General features: G+C 46.9%; 1 protein-coding gene and 1 non-coding gene across 3 annotated transcripts; one reads left to right on the top strand and one right to left on the bottom strand.

Annotated features, from left to right (window-relative positions):
• Nucleotides 1-5,056: 5,056 nt before the first annotated feature.
• CCDC127 (coiled-coil domain containing 127) lies at nucleotides 5,057-18,662 on the bottom strand. 2 transcript variants are annotated; one of them, XM_067730279.1, is made up of 3 exons: nucleotides 18,578-18,662; nucleotides 17,296-17,426; nucleotides 5,057-6,303 (listed from the first exon to the last, which is right to left on the bottom strand). In XM_067730279.1, the coding sequence occupies exons 2-3, from the start codon at nucleotides 17,414-17,416 to the stop codon at nucleotides 5,648-5,650; spliced, it is 777 nt and encodes a 258-aa protein (XP_067586380.1). In that variant the 5' UTR covers nucleotides 17,417-17,426; nucleotides 18,578-18,662; the 3' UTR covers nucleotides 5,057-5,647. The 2 variants fall into 2 exon arrangements, with proteins under 2 accessions (XP_067586380.1, XP_067586381.1); XM_067730280.1 differs by having other exon boundaries at nucleotides 18,458-18,596.
• LOC137222849 (U6 spliceosomal RNA) lies at nucleotides 12,682-12,792 on the top strand. Its single transcript, XR_010942633.1, has one exon. It is a non-coding gene; the product is annotated as a U6 spliceosomal RNA (small nuclear RNA).
• Nucleotides 18,663-18,685: the final 23 nt, after the last annotated feature.

The raw sequence follows: 18,685 nt of genomic DNA on the forward strand, positions 1-18,685 counted from the left end.
CTTTTTTTTGTTTTATGACTTTGTTTGCCATGCAGAATCTTTTCAGTTTGATGTAGTACCACTTGTTTATTTTTGCTTTTGTTGCTTTTGCTTTTGGTGTCAGATTTTTAAAAAAATCATTGCCAAGACTGATGTCAGGGAGTTTACCACCTATGTTTTCTTCTAGGTCTTAACGTTCAAGTCTTTAATCCATTTTAATTTTTTTTTTTTTTTTTTTTGCGGTACACGGCCCTCTCACTGTTGTGGCCTCTCCTGTTGCGGGGCACAGGCTCCGGACGCGCAGGCTCAGCGGCCATGGCTCACGGGCCCAGCCACTCCACGGCATGTGGGATCTTCCTGGACCGGGGCACGAACTTGTGTCCCCTGCATCGGCAGGCGGACTCTCAACCACTGCGCCACCATTTTTGAGTTAACTTTTTATGTGTGTTATAAGATAGTGGCCCGGTTTCATCCTTTTGCACGTGGCTGTCCAGTTTTTCTAGTACCATTTATAGACGAGAGGGTCCTTTCCCCATGGTATATTCTTGGCTCCTTTGCTGTAAATTAATTGACCATCTATGCATGGATTTATTTCTGGGTTCTCTATTCTGTTCCATTGATCTATGTGTCTGTTTTTATGCCAGTACCATAATGTTTTAATGACTACTGCTTTGTAATATAGTTTGAAATCAGGGAATGTGATGCCTCCAGCTTTGTTCTTTTTTGTTTGTTTTGTTTTTGTTTTGTTTTTGTTTTTGCAGTACGTGGGCCTCTCACTGCCGTGGCCTCTCCCATTGTGGAGCACAGGCTCCGGACGCGCAGGCTCAGCGGCCATGGTGCACGGGCCCAGCCGCTCCACGGCATGTGGGATCTTCCCGGACCGGGGCACGAACCCACGTCCCCTGCATCGGCAGGCAGACTCCCAACTACTGTGCCACCAGGGAAGCCCTCCAGCTTTGTTCTTCTTTCTCAAGATTGCTTTGGCCATTCAGGGTCTTTTATGGTTCCATACAAATTTTAGGATTTTTTTGTTCTATTTTTGTGAAATATGCCATTAGAATTTTGATAGGGATTGCATTGACTCTGTATATTGCTTTGGGTAGGATGGACATTTTCACAATATTAATTCTAACAATCCATGAGCACAGAATGACTTTCCACTTATTTGTGTCTTCTTCAGTTTGTTTCATTAATGTCTTGTACTTTTCAACATACAGGTCTTTCATCTCCTTGGTTAAATTTATTCAGAATTTTTGATGCAGTTGTAAATGGGATTGTTTTCTTAATTTCTCTTTCTGATATTTCATTACTAGTGTATAGAAATGCAACAGATTTTTGTGTATTCATTTTGTATCCTGCAAATTTACTAAATTTATTAGTTATAACAGTTTTTTGATGGAGCCCTTAGAGTTTTCTGTATATAGTATTGTCATCTGCGAATAGTGACAGTTTTACTTCTTCCTTTCCAATTTGGATTCCTTTTATTTCTTTTTCTTTTCTGATTGCTGTGGCTAGGAATTCCAATGCTGTTGAATAAAAGTGGTGAGAGTGGGCATCCTTGTCTTATTCCTGATCTTAAGAGGGGATGCTTTCCACTTTTCACCGTTGAGTGTGATATTAGCTAGGGGATTGTCATATATGGCCTTTATTATGTTGAGGTACGTTCCCTCCATAGCCACTTTGTCGTGAGTTTTTATTATACATGGGTGTTGAATTTTGCCAAATGACTTTTCTGCATTCATTGAAGCGATCATATGATTTTCAAATTCTTCAATTTGTTAATGTGGTATATCACATTGACTGATTTGTGGTATTGAGCCATCCTTGCATCCCTGGGATAAATCTCACTTGCTCATGATATATGATGCTTTTAATGTATTGTTGAATTTGGTTTGCTAGTATTTTGTTGAGGATTTCTGCATCTGTGTTCATCAGGGATATTGGCCTGTAATTGTCTTTTCTTTCGGCATCTTTATCTGGTTTTGGTATCAGGGTAATGCTGACCTCGTAAAATGAGTTTGGAAAACTCCCTCTTCTCTCTTTTGGAAGTTTGAGAAGGATTGGTATTAATTCTTCTTTGAATGTTTGGTAGAATTCACCAGTGATGCCATCTGGTCCTGGACTTTTGTTTGTTGGAAGGTTTTTGATTACTCAAATGACATTTTAATGTAATTCAGAATTTTAAAAAGGATGTAAGTGTCTGAAAAGAAAACATTTTCTCAAGAGTGGCTACTGCCTGATGTGGCCAAATGCTCCTCACACTAGAACCACCCAAGTGGTCATTGGGGGTTTGCATCACCCTGTGAGTGGGCTTTGCCCTCAGGTCCAACGCCATGCTGCCGTCTCCGCAGGTACGTCCCCGTTGCAGGTGCTCCTGTGCCAGCCCCTCCCCCAGGTATGGCCCGTGCCTTTCCCCCCACAATGGAGTGAAAGTCCTCTCAGGATCTGCCTGCTGAGGAAGGCAGTAACCTTCCTACTGGGCCTTCAGGAGAGGAGAGACGCCACCAGGTGGGCAGGAGCAAGGAGGGACGTGGTGGCTTCTACCTCCCTGTGCTCTTGGGCTCTGCCTTCTTTGCTCACCTCTGCATATCTCCTTAGCTGTGTTATGCTGGAACCCTGTTTCAGCCACATGGACTTTGCTATTGCAAGAAGCTCTTGGAAAGAGAGTAGGCACAGGGCAAAATTTGGAAATGGTTTGATTTTAACTCTAAAGAGTAGAGTAGCTTCTGCTGTTTGTGTCTGTGGAATTTTCTTGATGAGACCCAGCCTCTGGGTGGTCAGCAGGTAGGACCCAGCATGGGCATGGCTGGGCCCAGCAGCTGTGGTGGAGAAGAGCCCAGGGATGCTGCGGTGACCCAGGACCTGAAATTTGGGGCAGGGCTGGGCACACAGGTGTCTACTAGTGGAGAATGTCCCTGACAGCCCCCGCCCCACGCTGAGGAATAACCCATTCTTGTGAAGCTGGAGAGGCTGGGAGGCTCGTCGGAGCAATTCTGAGGCACACGGAGCAGCCCAAGTGGGACCACGCCTCCCACTCACCCCAGTGCATGTAATTCACTTGTTCCTGTGGACCCGCTCAGCCCCAACACTGAATGTGCCACTTGCAGCCACGATGGGTTTCACCTGTACCTGCCCAGCCCGAGACTGGTGGCCCTGAGGATGCCCAAGGTGACGTTGGCTGCGAATGCAGTCGTGGGCATCTGTCAGGGCCCAGGAGCGTTCCTGTGCTTCTCGTGCTGCAGACGGCGTGGCTCTCACGCAAAGGCAAACTGGGAAAAGGAAACACGCTCAGCAGGTGAAGAGCAGAACAGAGTGCCAAGGGCCAGGAGGGCGTGAATATGCCACACGGCAAACTTGACTGGGCTCCTCCCGGTGAGCCTGGGCGGGCTATCATCTGCACAAACCTACCTGGTCTTCCCAGGGGCCAGAAGTCGCATTGAATGGGGACATGATGGGGACCACGATGGACACTCTGGGACCACCGTCTTCGCCTCCCCTCGTCCCCTGTGGTGGACTTATCATTGCACTTCCTCCAGGAATTCAGCAGTGCTTCCTGTTGACCATCCTGGCAAGGAGGGGATGCAGATTCAGGGACTTCCACTTTTCTTTCCTACCTTAGCAACTCTTGTTCCAGACGGTTCTTTCCAATTATATACTCAGAGACTAGGAGACACCTGCAGGCCCAGCAGACCCTCTGTGCAGTGGCCGTGTCCAGAGACCCGGAGACGTCAGCCTGCAGCTCCCTCTCTCATCAGCTGCCACCCGCTAGATCCCAGGAATCCCCTTCTCTCTCCACCAGCCGCTGGCAATCCCACGGGTGAGCGCAAATCCTCGATCTGCTGGAGGGCCTGCCGCCTCCTTCGGAGCGCCCGAGCCAGTGGCTGGCGTCTGAGCCCCGCTTTCTCGGTTCTCTGCTCCCACTGCGCTCACAAGCCACGGCACAGCACAACCCAGTGGTTCCCAGGCTTTGCCACACACGGGAGTAGAACAAGGCAGCTGTTCTCACCATGGGGCCCGGGGAGAGAAAGCTGGTTTGCAGGGAGAGAAGATTAAACAGACACGCAGACATCTGAGGCCAGGTCATTACTGCAAGGTTCCCAGTGTTGGTTTCTAGCCATTTCTGGCTCTCCTCTGAGGTCCGGCCATCACTCTCCATCCTTGCCCTGAGGTGCCACAAGGTAGCCTTAAAACAAATGCCCCCTAACTGTGTAAGTAGCAGAACTGACCCCTGTTGTTTGCTACCAAAGCCCTGATGTCTAGGGAAGCAGGACAGCTATTTTTGTCGTATGCCAGGCGGGGAAGAGCACTTTTGGCATCAGCCCAGAAAACCCGCTCAGTCACTCGAAAAGGACCTGGTTTCACATGGATCAGGGCAGTTCTGAAGCCAAGCTGCCTGGGTTCATACTAGCTCCAGGACCACCTGTGTGACCTCGGGCAGGTTGACTTCCCACCCCTCACCTGTAGAGTGAGGGCTGCGGAGAAGGGCTCACACCACAGGCCTGAGACCGTGGGCCTGAGAGGCCTGCTGACAGGTCGGCCCTCGGCTGGCATCTGGGACCTGGATTTGGGACGGTTCCCTCCACCATCAACTGGTAAGAGTGGATCACTGCGACCAAACCCTGCCAACAGCTTGGACACCTGCTTTCCTCTGGGAGTTTGGAATTTGGGCCTGTGCCAGGCAGAGGGTGCCTGTGTGACCAGCCCTCCGCAGAAACCCCGGACGCTGTTTCTGAAGAGCGTCCGCATGGCCGTGTGACCCCTGGGAGGGAACTGGAAGCTGCACCTTGTCTCCCCGCGTTGCCCATGTGCCTGTCCCTTGAGTCTCAGCTGTGAGTACAACCATGTGCTGAGTCCTGAGCAAGTGTGGGGTGGCCTTGGGGACCCGGAGCCCAAGGGTAAGAACAGTGCTCAGGGCACAGCACTAGGGGTCAAGGTGACGTGAGTGATGTGCGTAAAGTGCGCAAAGGCCAAGTCATATTAACTTTATGGAAAATGGGTCTAAGTTTGCAGTAAAAATTGAGATAATCTGTTTAAAAATGTAAAGAGTAAGGAATTACACACATAAAAAGTGGCACTGTTGCTTTTAAATTGAGGTGTTTTAATCATATGTCATTGCTTATAAACACACACAAGGGTATCAACTGGAAATAAGAAACACTTTTTCCCCTTTGGCGGGAAAGAGCGTCAAAACACCACAAAACCTTGACGGTATCACTACCTTCCTTTCTCATCTATTAGGCAGTTCTATCCACTACCTGACAACTTCTAACTGTAATTTTAGGAGAGAGAACAATAATTTGAGGAAAAAAAGAATTTATTTAGGGAGTGATAAAAACAGACAAAAAAACGACTTACAGTAAGGATGAGTATTATATTTCACATTCTTAGAAACAATTTTTCCCTAAAGCTATGAGGTTATCCTGTTCCGCTGAATAAAATATTGACGGCTTAGAACACGCTTCTGAGAGACTGCGTCCTTAGCCGCTGAGGGGGACGGAGAGTCTCCTGAGGCCTCGCCGTCCTGCTCGGAGGGTGGTGGGAGTGGAAGGCCCCTGCTGAGAGGTGGCCGTGTGCATGCGTGGCCACAACACAGGGAGTGCTGGCAGAAGGAAAGCATCGGATAACCCAGAACACACAACAGTCTGACGCTGAGCCATTCACCCCCGTCTTACTTTTCCAGTATGGCTCTCTCTACGCTCTTAAACTTTTTCAGTTCGACCAGTAGTTCCCAGTATCTGAGATACAGCCACATAAGCCTCCCATTTCGGCGCTTGTTGGTGTTCCAGATGTCACCACAGTACGTGTCGTGCTTGAATATGTCGGTCAGGCCAGCTGCCATCTCTAGGTCAGCAGCAACTGGGTCGGTGGACGCTCGGCCCAGCAGGCTCTTCTCGATCTCCAGCCGCTTGTGGCGAGGGAGAAGCAGACTGCAGTAGACGCTCTGTCTTTCCGTGAGAGCGTCCTCGAAGTCTCTCAGCAGAAGCCTGGCCCTCCGCTGCCACTCCTCCTCCTTGCCCAGGTAGCTCAGGTACACGCTCCGCAAGGGCTGCCCCTTCTCCTGCAGGGCCCGAGCCCGCTCCTGTTCCAGAAGCTTCTTCTCTTCTACCATCTTGCGCCCCTGAGAGATGAGGGCTTCTCGGTAGCTAGTCGTTCTGTTTTGTTCCTTTTCAAGTTCCAGGGACAACTGTGCCACGGCCCGCCGACTTTCTGAGATCGTGGCGCGGTACTTGGCTTCGAGGTCCCGCTGGAAGGCAGCTGTTCTCTGATGGTATGCTTCCCTCTCTTTTTCTATCTCTTTTCGGGACTCCCTAGACCAAATCCAACCTGACACAAAGAAAGTGGAGGAGGAAAACACACACGATGCAAAGTCAAAGCTCAAGTTCTATAGTATTTATTTACAGAAAACATAAAGCAGCTAAGGACGGGACTTCAATAAAATCTTAAGTCCCAAGAGGTACAAAAAAGACAACATTTTGAATGAAGCTATACAACTGCAAAGTTCTTATCTTAAAATCAGATAAGGGCTCCCCAAAGACAAGCACAACAAGGCTGCAGAGACCCCTTTCAGCCTCCTCCTAACGTCTGATGGCTGAGAAAAGCCACCGCTGCCTTCCTTTGTTCCCAAGCCTACCACCCTGTGCCTACTCTGGCTACGGTGCCCCAGCATACTATTGGCAAGGGTTAGCAATGAGTATGGGTGAGTGTGCTTCACAGAGTGTTGGCTAGGCTATTAAGAACTGAGTAAAGTTCAAAGCGTGTTCAGCTTTGCCTGGTCATCACTAGTAAACAGCTGAAGCCCAACGTGTTTGCTTCTGTTCTGACAGGGGGTCATGTAAATAAGGAGTCGGAAGTTCAGCCTTAAGACGAGGCTCCACCATAATCTAACAAACATGGGACAGACGGGTGCAGGCAACTGGGGTGGGTAATGCCTCGCTCTGCCCCAAAGTGAGAAGCCACCAGGCCTCCGGCCTCTGCTGCACGGAGAAGTCCAAGGACAGAGAAAGGGAGTCTGATAACCACAAAGCCTGCGGCCAGCAGGTGCCTGGGTCTGGGTGTCGTCACCAATCCTTCCCCGTCCCGCCAATAAGAGGCCGGTGTGTCCCGGTAACAAGATAAACGTCAGCGCGCGGCTTTCACTGCTACAGGACCTCCACCGTGTTCTGTACCGGCGTTCCTGCCCGTAACTTCATAAACGTTGGGGCAGCTACGCCGAGTCCTCGTTTCTCACAATGGTAACCTGTCCAGCCTGTACGTGCAAAACGCAGCACAGATCCAAGTCCTCTGGAAAACAGAAGGATTGCCCAACAAGTCTAACTGGCAAAGTTACCAAGAGCAGCAACTTAAAGCATCACTTATGCCCAGCTCTCCAAACACAGCCAAGGCGGCGCACGCGTTTCTCTCCTGCCTTCTCTAACTCCCTACGGCGTCCGTCCCCCTTCCAGTTCTCTTGCTGCTCTCTGGTCCCTTCCCATCAACACCCGAGGTGCTGTCCTTGCTTGCTGTGTGGCCTTTCCCCAGGTCCCAGGGAAGCCCATCTAGTCCACAACGTCAGCCGTCACCTCGCGAGGACAGCGTTCCCGCGCACCTGAGAGCCTCTTCATGTGCGGTGCTGCTGCCCCTATTCTACAACCAGGAGACCAAACTCGTCCTCCCGCAACTAAAGCAGCCCCTAGTCCTATCCCAGCTGACAACTCCTACTCCAACGCACATGCCATCTTTGTCTCCTCCTTGGGGCTGACCAGGAAAGAAGGGGCCATAGTATGACTCAACACGCCCTGGAGGCAGGCAAAAGGTATGCATGGAGAAGAGAGGAGAGAAGGACTAATTCAGTTTTGGGTGAATGTGGACAAAGTCTGGAAGGCCAGTAGGAGTTGGCAGGAAAGGTCCCTCTAGGCAGAATGAACAGGTACAGGAGAGCTTCCAGGAGCTGCTGTCCAGGGGCACAGGGCTTATGCCAAGGAGACGCTGGAGCAGACGCTGGGAAAGCCAGACTCCGCTCAGGAAGCGGACTGACCTGATCTGACAGCACCCTGGCTGTGATGAGAAGATGAGGGGGCATGGGCGGAGGGGGCAGACGGGAGGCCAGAAGCAGAGCGCCAGTCCTGCTACAATAACCCAAAGGCAACACTGCTCACACGATACACACCCAGGCACACACCGGCCCTCAGACCACAGAACACCTCTCATCAGGAAGGCCTCCTGGAAGAGGTGGCACAGGGACGTGGAGACAGGCTGGGCGAGGAGGTGGCCGGCGGGTACGGAGACCAGAGTGCAGGCTGGTGGACCGGACGTCTGGACACCCAGCTCTGGTCCGTTCGGGGAGTCCCGCCTCATGACTCTGCACAGACACAACTTTTTCGAGCCTCAGTCTCAGAAGGCTTGTGAAAGCGCTGGGGCTCCTGCTTTTGGGAAAATGGAAGAGAAGTACTCTCTCCTATTCTCCCTGCTAAGAACAACAAAAAACCTGGACGTCGTATGTAAAACTAACACAAGACGACCAGAAATGCGGAGAGCGGCAGGCAGACTGTTGAGGGGCCTTGGCACCCAAGGAACACCGTGCTGGTGAGTCCCTGGGGGCTTCACTTTGCCTTGTAGATCCCAGACTTAAAGCTGAAATGCCAATGATGCAGATTTCCTTTAAAAGCCCCAACAAAAGTCTGCTCTCTCTGGCCAAACAACTAGCAAAGGGGCTTAGCAAGACAGAAAACGTTTAAACAATAACCATTCTGCCCCTGCTACGTAGCATAGAAGACACTGTGACCCACCTCCATCCATGTGGGCAAAGCCTGAGGGGTGGTGATGGTGGCAGAGGAAGCCATGTGGGGATTCTCCCGTGTGGAAGCATCAGCAGATCGCAGGGGAGCTGGACCTCCCACTCTTGCCCAGCAGTAACAGGGGACCCTTCCTTGGTGTCAACAGGCTGGAGGACGAGTGGGGAGCCTGGGCGTCCACTCCCACCTGGGAGTGAGGAGGCAGTGCTACCTCTCCCTGTCCAAGAAGCCAGCCTAAGAAGATATGAATGAAGAACAGCCTCATAATACCGCAAATGCCCAGGTTTCAGCTGGGAATCACTCTTCATAACAAGAGTCAGGAAGATCTCAAGGTGACTTAAAAGGTAATCAGTTGATGCCAATACCAAGATGACAGAGATGTTAGTGTCATCTGACAGTTTAAGGCAGCCATTGTAATATAAAGTCTAAGCAAAGATACAGAAAGTCTCAGCGGAGAAATAGAAAATATTTAAGAAAGCAAACGGAACTTCTGAAACTGACAAAGGCAGGAACTGAAATAAAAAACATAATGTGAAACAGGTGTGGAGAAGAGGACCCCACCAAGATACTCAGTACAGCTCCTGCGAACACGGACATGAAGATGCGAACAAAATACTAGCAAATACAGTTCTGCAAATATATAAAAAGAATGACATGGCATGACCAAGTGGGGATTACTTCAAAAATGTAAGACTGGTTCAACATTCAAACACCCATCGCTGTAATCCAACAAATTAGCAGCCTAAAGGAGAAAAGCTACATGATCATATTGACTGATACAGAAACACAACACCCATTCATGATAGCAACTCAGAAAAATAGGAACAGAGGGGACCTTCCTTGTCTTGATACTCTATGAAAGCCACAGCTAACATATACTTAGTGGTGAAAAGACTGAATGCTTTTCCTCCAAGATCAGGAACTATCCAACGACGTCCCAGAATTCCTGGCCAGTGCGAGAAGGCAAGAAAAGGAAATAGAGGCCAACAGACTGCAAAGGAAGAGACAAAACCTGTCTCGTACCTCACAGAAAAATGAACTCAAAATGGATCATGGACTGTCATGTAAAATGTAGAATTAAAACTGTAGGAAAAAACACAGGAGAGAATCTTTACGATCAAGGGCCAGGCAAAGAGTTTTCAGACATGGTATGAAAACATGACCCATAAAAGGAGAAACTGATGAGACGGACTTCATCAAAATTAGAACTTTTGCTCCATGAAAGACTCCAGTAAGAGTCTACAGACTGGGAGAAGATATTTGAAAACAAGACAGCCAACAAAGTACTAGAATCTAGAACTCAGTAAAAACTCTCAAAACTCGGGAATTCCCTGGTGGTCCAGTGCTTAGGACTCCACGTTTTCACTGCCAGGGCGAGGGTTCAACCCCTGGTCAAGGAACTAAAATCCCACAAGCTGTGTGGTGACAACAAAACAAAACAAAACGCAAAACAAACAAAACAAAAACCTCTCAAAACTCAACATTAAAAAAACAATCCAATTAGAAAATAGATTGAATCTGAAAGACAGGATTCAAGGAAGCGGATACACCGATGGCAGATAAGTATATGAAAAAATGCCCAACATCATTAGCCCTTATGGAAATGCAAATTAAAACCAAAATGGGGTTATCACTATACACCTGCAAGAACAAGCAAAATAAAAACAATAGTGATCACACCAAATGCTGTTGAGGATGCCAAGAACCTGGATCCCTCATACACTGCTGGCCAGAAAGCAAAATGGTACCGCCACCCTTTTACTTTCTTCAAAAACTGAACATCAACTCCCAAGGAGGCTGACAAGAGTAGGTAGTTTTTATGATTCAATGACCTGCAGTGTCTGCGTCTTAGTGAAAGACCCAATTGCAGCCCTAAGGGCTGCTACTTAGAAACTCACTAGCCTGCCATCTTGAAAACCCCTACCAAATGCTCGGAAAGGCTGCCTGCTGCCTATGGCTAGGGCAATGAACTTGGCGAGTGAAGTGGGAGGCTTAACATTACACTGACTAAGTCAAAGCAGTCTTGAGGGAAATAAATGGAGCTGGAGGAATCTGACTCTCTGACTTCAGGCTATACTACAAAGCTACAGTAATCAAGACAGTATGGTACCGGCACAAAAACAGAAATATAGACCAATGGAACAGGATAGAAAGCCCAGAGATAAACCCACGCACCTATGGTCAACTAATCAATGACAAAGGAGGCAAGGATATGCAGTGGAGAAAAGACAGTCTCTTCAATAAGTGGTGCTGGGAAAACTGGACAGCTACATGTAAAAGAGTGAAATTAGAACACTCCCTAACACCATACACAAAAATAAACTCAAAATAAATTAAAGACCTAAATGTAAGACCGGACACTATAAGACTCTTAGAGGAAAACATAGGAAGAACACTCTTTGACATAAATCACAGCAAGATCTTTTTTGAAAAGATTTGGAAATAAAAACAAAAATAAACAAATGGGACCTAATGAAACTTAAAAGCTTCTGCACAGCAAAGCAAACCATAAACAAGACGAAAAGACAACACTCAGAATGGGAGAAAATATTTGCAAATGAGTCAACGGACAAAGGACTAATCTCCAAAATATATAAACAGCTCATGCAGCTCAATATTAAAAAAACAAACAACCCAATCAAAAAATGGGCAGAAGACCTAAACAGACATTTCTCCAAAGAAGACATACAGATGGCCAAGAGGCACATGAAAGGATGCTCAACATCACTAATCATTAGAGGAATGCAAATCAAAACTACAATGAGGTATCACCTCACACCGGTTAGAATGGGATCATCAGAAAATCTACCAACAACAAATGCTGGAGAGGGTGTGGAGAAAAGGGAACCCTCTTGCACTGTTGGTGGGAATGTAAATTGATACAGCCACTATGGAGAACAATATGGAGGTTCCTTAAAAAACTAAAAATAGAATTACTGTAAGACCCAGCAATCCCACTACTGGGCATATATACCCAGAGAAAACCATAATTCAAAAAGACACATGCATCCCAATGTTCACTGCAGCACTATTTACAATAGCCAGGACATGGAAGCAACCTAAATGCCCACCAACAGACGAATGGATAAAGAAGATGTGGCACATATATACAATGGAATATTACTCGCCATAAAAAGGAACGAAACTGGGTCATTTGTAGAGATGTGGATGGACCTAGAGACTGTCAAACAGAGTAAAGTAAGTCAGAGAAACAAATATCATATATTAACACATATATGTGGAATCTAGAAAAATGGTACAGATGAACTGGTTTGCAGGGCAGAAATAGAGACACAGATGTAGAGGACAAACGTATGGACCAAGGGGGGACAGCAGGGGTGGGGGAATGAACTGGGAGATTGGGATGGACATGTATACACTAATATGTATAAAATAGATAGCTAATAAGAACCTGCTGTATAAAAAATAAAATAAAATTCAAAAAAAAAGTATTACACTGACTGACGTATTAATTAATTAGTGTTGAGGCTGGGAGAGGCCCTGAGGTGACTTTCATTTTCCGTTTGTTTCTGCAGACTCATCTCCAGCTTCTGTAGCTTTTCATAGTAATTTTTATTCTTGAAGTTCCTGCTTTCTTATACTTTTGAAATGATGCTTTTTGTCCCTGAGAAGGGTTGAGGAATATTGTATTTTCTTCTTTTTGGTTATCTTGCTTAGGTAATGCGATCAGAGGAAACTTTTAACTTTGCTTTCTTGTAAGGATTCTCCAAAAATGTGTTATTGCAAGATTAAGAAATCATATCGAACATATGGGTGTTAAGTAGCCCCCTAGCATGGCCTAGAAGTAAAGGCAGACAAATGAAGCTGATAAATGCTACTCGTCAGCCTCCACTCTCTCTACTCAAAGCTGCTCACCTAAGAAATCCAGGCACACAAGGCCACTCCATAAAAAGTACCACTGCCTGCTCACTTTGGCAGCACATATACTTAAAAAAAACAAAAAACTGGAAAAACACACAGAAGACTAGCAGAGCCCCTGCTGGAGGATGACACACAAATTCGTGACGTGTTCCATATAATTTAAAAATAAAAGCACCCCTGCGACAGAGGGCAGCTTTTTCCCGTTTCTCATATTCTTAAGTGCCTACCCAGAACCATGGGGTATGATGTAGGGAAGCACAACATGCCACCCTTAAATAGGCCCCTTGGGCCTTACTAAGGTTCTCAAGGGGCAAGGGAACCACCCTCATCACCAAATGATTCTAACCGGAAGCGGAAGGTAACAGATTAAATCTGGAGCTGCAAGAGAAGCCTTAGTAGGAGTGCAGAATATCAAGGTTCTAGGCTTGGCCAGAAATATCCAACTGGTGACGATTAAATTAAGACCTGGATGGGAATATCCCTGTAACCAGCAGTAACCAAAATGGGGGGCCACTGGTCTAACCACAGCTGACATTTGGGGCCTGACAGGAGTTTGGGGGGGAGGCCTTCTCCTCTCCTAAGCTAAATGAGGGAAGGTAAAACCTTGCCACATAGGTGAATGGGTGTGTCAGTCATTTGATATCATTGAGGCGGCTACTCAATTCTTAGGGGGAAAAAACCTTGTTTCTTCTGGCCTTAAGAGAACAAAGTCATCCTAGGAGGCATTTGCCTCACTTGCCTATGCCTTTAAGATGCAAATGTCTACCAGATCTTCTCCAGGAACCCTCATCTCCAGCATCCTTCTAAAATGCAAATTTCAAAAAATAAATAAATAAATAAATAAAATGCAAATTTCGGGCCTCCCAGGTGGCGCAGTGGTTAAGAATCCACCTGCCAATGCAGAGGACCCGTGCTGCAACTCCTGAAGCCCGCGCTCCACAAGAGAAGCCACCACGATGAGAAGCTGGCACACCACAACGAAGAGTAGCCCCCGCTCGCCGCAACTAGAGAAACCCCGCACGCAGCAACGAAGACCCCATGCAGCCAAAAATAAATTAAATTAAATTAAAAAAAAAAAGAATTTGGGTTAAAAAAATAAAAAATAAAATAAAATGCAAATTTCAAAAACGGGGTAGGTAATTTGGAACTTGACTTGTCAAGGACGAAAAGAAATCCTAAGTGTCTTTTCTGTAAACATTAGAAAAAAGGGTTTAGCCATCTAGACAGGTGACCTTGATTTGATCCATCTGCCAGAAGCCCAATTTGAATCCAACCCCTTGTAACTGATGGGTTTTACCTTGTTGTACCTGACTGAGGGCTGAAATTTTCAAATGAGAACTATAAGGTCTCTGTGTTTGTTTGTGTCTTTGTATGTATCTATGTGTGTTGTAGATGAATAGTATTACCAAAATTAATTTGTAAAGAAGCTCTACTTAATTGACTTAAAAATATTAAGTGCTTATATAAATAGAAATATAAAACTGGCCAGAATGAATTTCAGGTTCACGCAATCCAGGAAATATTCAACATTAAATTAATATCTGGTATTGAAGGAGGCTTAAACTTGTTGATTTGATTAATACAGGTATGTCTTTAGAGGCATCAATGTTAAGTATAGTACTTCTGCTGTACCTAGGTTTACTAGAGGTCAAATAAGACCTTATTGTATGTTGCAAATCTGTCAGCAAGAAAAGTAACTTGAAGTGGGAAAAAAAAAAAACTTTTAAGGAAAGATGTATGTTTTCAGTAAAAGAAGTTAAAGAGTGAGAAAAAAAATACTGGAAAAAAGAGTTGTACATGATCTTGGGACTTCCCTGGTGTTCCAGTGGTTAGGACTCCGAGCTCCCAATGCAGGGGGCCTGGGTTCGATCCCTGGTCGGGGAACTAGGATCCCACGTGCTGCAACTAAGCCCACATGCCGCAACTAAGCCTGCGCGCCTCAACTACTGAGCCCACGCTCTAGAGCCCGCGTGCCACAACAAGGGCCCAGTGCAGCCAAAATAAATAAATAAATAATAAATAAAAAGAGTTGTACATGATCAAGATTCTCTAAGACAGGATTAAACTTAGTTGGGTAAACGGCTTTTGTTGGGAGTGGGCTGGGGCAAGACGGGATTTGGTTTCTCCCTGCAAAGTTTTCTTGAATGACTGCTTTTAATAACATGAGTTACTTCGCCTTAAAGGGATCTGTATTTGCTTTCAAGATCTGTTTTAACCTTGGTTAAGAAATAAGTATTGTCTCTGACCTATGACCTTATTTGACCAAGTCTTTTAAAACTTTCTGACAAACTTCCCAGTATCAAATTTTAATCAAAGTTCTTTGGACTTCCAGCTAACTTTGGGGTGCTTTAGAAGGTCCCTGAGGTCGCTCAAAGAAAAACATTTAACTAGGATTATTTCGTCTGTTAAATTAAATGTAATCAGATGGTTAACCACGCCTTTTAAGTCTTTGGTCATTTATAGATAGTTATTGTTGTACTCTGATGCTGTTACAAAAAAGTGCTTCACCATCGAGAAGATTCATGGGAAGGCTAAGGAAACAGTTACAACACTTCCACATCAAGACAATGGCTATGCAAGGATTCCAGCCCGTACCGACTGAAAACAAGGAGCTGTCCTGCTCCTGGGGCCCCTAGATCAGGCATCCTAGAGATTTTTACTGCCCGACAGGCGGGGTCCATGCCCCTACTCAGCCTCAAAGCAACTTCAGAAGACGGACCATCGCCCCCCTGCTTCCCACCGAAATATGGGGGTAAAATCTCCGACGGGGGAATGAAACAGGGGGGAAGGGGCAGGGCACAACCTCTGAAGGAGTGACACAGCCACAGGGCGCGGCAAAGACGGGCTAGAGCCAGCCAGGCCCAAGAGTGCAGGCGAGCTGACTCTCAGTAGGCCTTGAGCCTCATTATACGCCCACTGTAATACGCTAGCATATGCTAACGACACACTCACCGGTGCTAGGACAGCTCTGAGGCCAACCGTAAAAGGTCAAAACGCAGGCTGTGGCCCAGTTCCTGGAAATCCCCACCCCTCCCCCAAAGAATTGGAATAACCCTCCCCCTCATTAGCCTATGACATTACCCAGCCCATAAAAACTAACCACTCCGTATTTGGGGCCTCTCCCGCCTTCTGAGATGGCCCATAATCCGTCTGTGGAGTGTTTCTCTCTAAATAAATCCACTTCCTACCTATCAAAAAAAGAAATAACATGTCTCTTTGGCATACGGATTATTTTCAACTGGTTATTTTCTAAGAAACAGCAGACATGGGAGAAACTTTGAAAGCCAAGTAGGAGTTACCCTTTTGTAAGAAACACTTACATTTATACGGGAGTTCTGCATTTGTAAGGGTGTCTCCCTGGCTGTACCAGGAAGAGGCTGACCAAATTTCTGGAAACTCTTATCATAGGAAAAGGCTAGAGCTTATATCTGCATAACAACCTTACCCTTGATGATTGCACTTTTCCTAGTCTCCTCTGGTAACTAACTCTCCCCAACCTCAACATCCTCTTTTGTCTTAAGCTTGGGATGGTATTTAAGGTGAGGGATTATGCCATTCTCAATTTTCCTGAGTCTCTCCTATGGATACATGTTAAAAACTTGTTTGATTCTCTCCTGTTAATCTGTCTCATATCAATTTAATTCTTAGACCAGCCAGAAGAACTTAAAAGGGTAGAGGAAAGTTTCTTCTTCTGCAACAGTGACAAAACATAAAACCAACCCCTAAACATCAGGAAATTCATCATGTAGTAGGCATATAAGCTAAGAGCTGGAATAATTACAATTGACCGGTGACTGGTAATTTCCCCAAAGAGGTACAAAGTCGATTCAAAGTAGAGAGAATTTCTGGCCAGCCTGAGCAGAGGTTTCATGGATGAAGCCTCCCAAAGACTGATTTCCTAAACATGACACAGACATACAAAACCAGTTTTCTTTTATGCCTGTTTTATTCTGCCTCATCAGTGCTTATGAGGGCAACTGAAGCAAGGGAGCCCCCCTCAGAGCTGTACAGCCTTGAAGGGAGCTAACAGTTACTGAACTCACTCCACACAAAATGCCTCTAAATATCTTCTTATTTAACCCTCACTTGCATTGAGGCAGTTATGATGGTCAGAGAAACTGAGGCTCAGAGGTAATTTGCGCACAATGTACCATATGCGAAAAAACTAGGGTGTACACATGCATCTCTGTAAACAAAGACTGCTGCCCGCCATTTATGATTAAGTCATTAGCCACAGTCACTGACCTACAAGTTCAGCCAGAAAGGGATTCAGGGTGAATGCACTCTGTGTTTTGGATACATGGGACCCTACAGCGTTAAGATACATGACTAAGAAAGAATTTCAGTGACCCCAAATTCCTGCATCTTCCCATACATAGGTAAGCACTAAAGTCACTAACTTGACACACCTGGGTTTCTGTGACAAGTACTAATCTTTTACCCAGACGTATGCTGGACCACATGTATTTCCTGGCTCCTCCCCTGCCTCTTCAGAGCAGTTCCTAACAGCTATCTGAGAGACTGTATCCTGGGCTACAGTCTTCATAGCTCTCACATTGTACATTTTTTTTTACAGTCAACATCTGTCAGGTTCCAAAGCCCAAGATCTTAGAGCGCCACACTTTCAGCCCAGAAAACACACATTAGGAAAACGATGACTTACGAAAAGCAGCCAATCCCAGCATTGGAACCAACAGGGCATAATTCCATCTGCTTCCATCACCCCCATCAGCCCTGGAACTGGGCCGGATATTCCAATTTGGGGGGTCATTTAAGTTATTCATGGAGATACACCTTGAAGTAAATAATAAAACCATTAAACACACACAAAAAACAAAACACATTGGTCACAATTATATCACCTACATGGCCGTGAGACTTTTTTTCTTTCAAAAAATTTTGTTCAGATCTAGGTATGCGCTGCACAGCACTGAGCCTTATGGGATTAAAAGAAAAAAACAAGACCTCAGACAAAAGCAACTCACAAACCGTGGGGGAGAAGATGTGTCTCAAATAACTGAAATACAAATAGGACGAAGCAAATATAGTCAAAAGAAACTTAATTCAACTTCAAAGACTCTTAACAGGCTTTTCAATAAATACTTGTTCAACACCTAAAGATATAAAATTCTAACTGGCAATAAAGCAATGACATACACACAAAAAGGCTCAGTACTTAAGGAGCTTGTGGCGAGCACAGAATAAAAAAGAGATCTAAAGTAGTGAAGCTCGTAACCCTCATAGGGGAGGTCTGGGAGCAGCATTCCCTTCCCCCCAACCCGGTAAACCAGGGAGCACCAATCCCCGGGCCGTGGACCGATACTGGTCCGCGGCTTGTTAGGAACCGGGCCGCACAGCAGGAGGCGAGAGGCGGGAAAGTGAACGAAGCTTCACCTGTCGCTCCGCATCCCCCCCCCCCCATCGCTCGCATTACTGCCTGAACCATCCCCTCCCCCCACCCTGTGGAAAAATAATCTTCCACGAAACCGGTTCCTGGTGCCAAAAAGGCTGGGGACCGCTGCCGTAAACGACAGGGTCCGCGCGCCCCCAGCCCCACCCCACAGGGTTCATGCCCGCCCGATCCCATAAATAACAAGGCCTGCGCCCCCCACCCCGACACCGTAAACTATATTATGGAGTTCGCGCCCCCCAGACCTCATGAACTGGAGGGTCCGCGCCCCCACCCCCCGGTAACCTACAGGGTCCGCCTCCCGGAACGCGCAGTCCTAATAAAGCAGCGGAACCCGGCACGGACCCGCGGGACCCCTAAACGTCGGGAACTCCCTCTCTGTCCCGGAGAGAAAGCGGGGCGAACACCACGTTACCTGCGAGCACCGGTTCATCTCCCAAAACTGCCGTAAACTCGAGAAAATTCGAACACCGTCTGGACCGAAGGAGAAATCAGGCGAGCCCGTGAAGACCCCCGACCCCAGACCCCCACCTACCTCCGGCCGGGAGGTCTCGGCCCCTGTGCCCTGAGCGCCGCCGTCCGCTCGTCCCTCTGCGCAGGCGCCGCGTTGCCCCGTCGGCCCCCGGCACTGCGATGTGCGCAG

The sequence above is a fragment of the Pseudorca crassidens genome, chromosome 3 (genome assembly GCF_039906515.1).
Source record: "Pseudorca crassidens isolate mPseCra1 chromosome 3, mPseCra1.hap1, whole genome shotgun sequence".
NCBI classification, from domain to species: Eukaryota; Metazoa; Chordata; class Mammalia; order Artiodactyla; family Delphinidae; genus Pseudorca; species Pseudorca crassidens.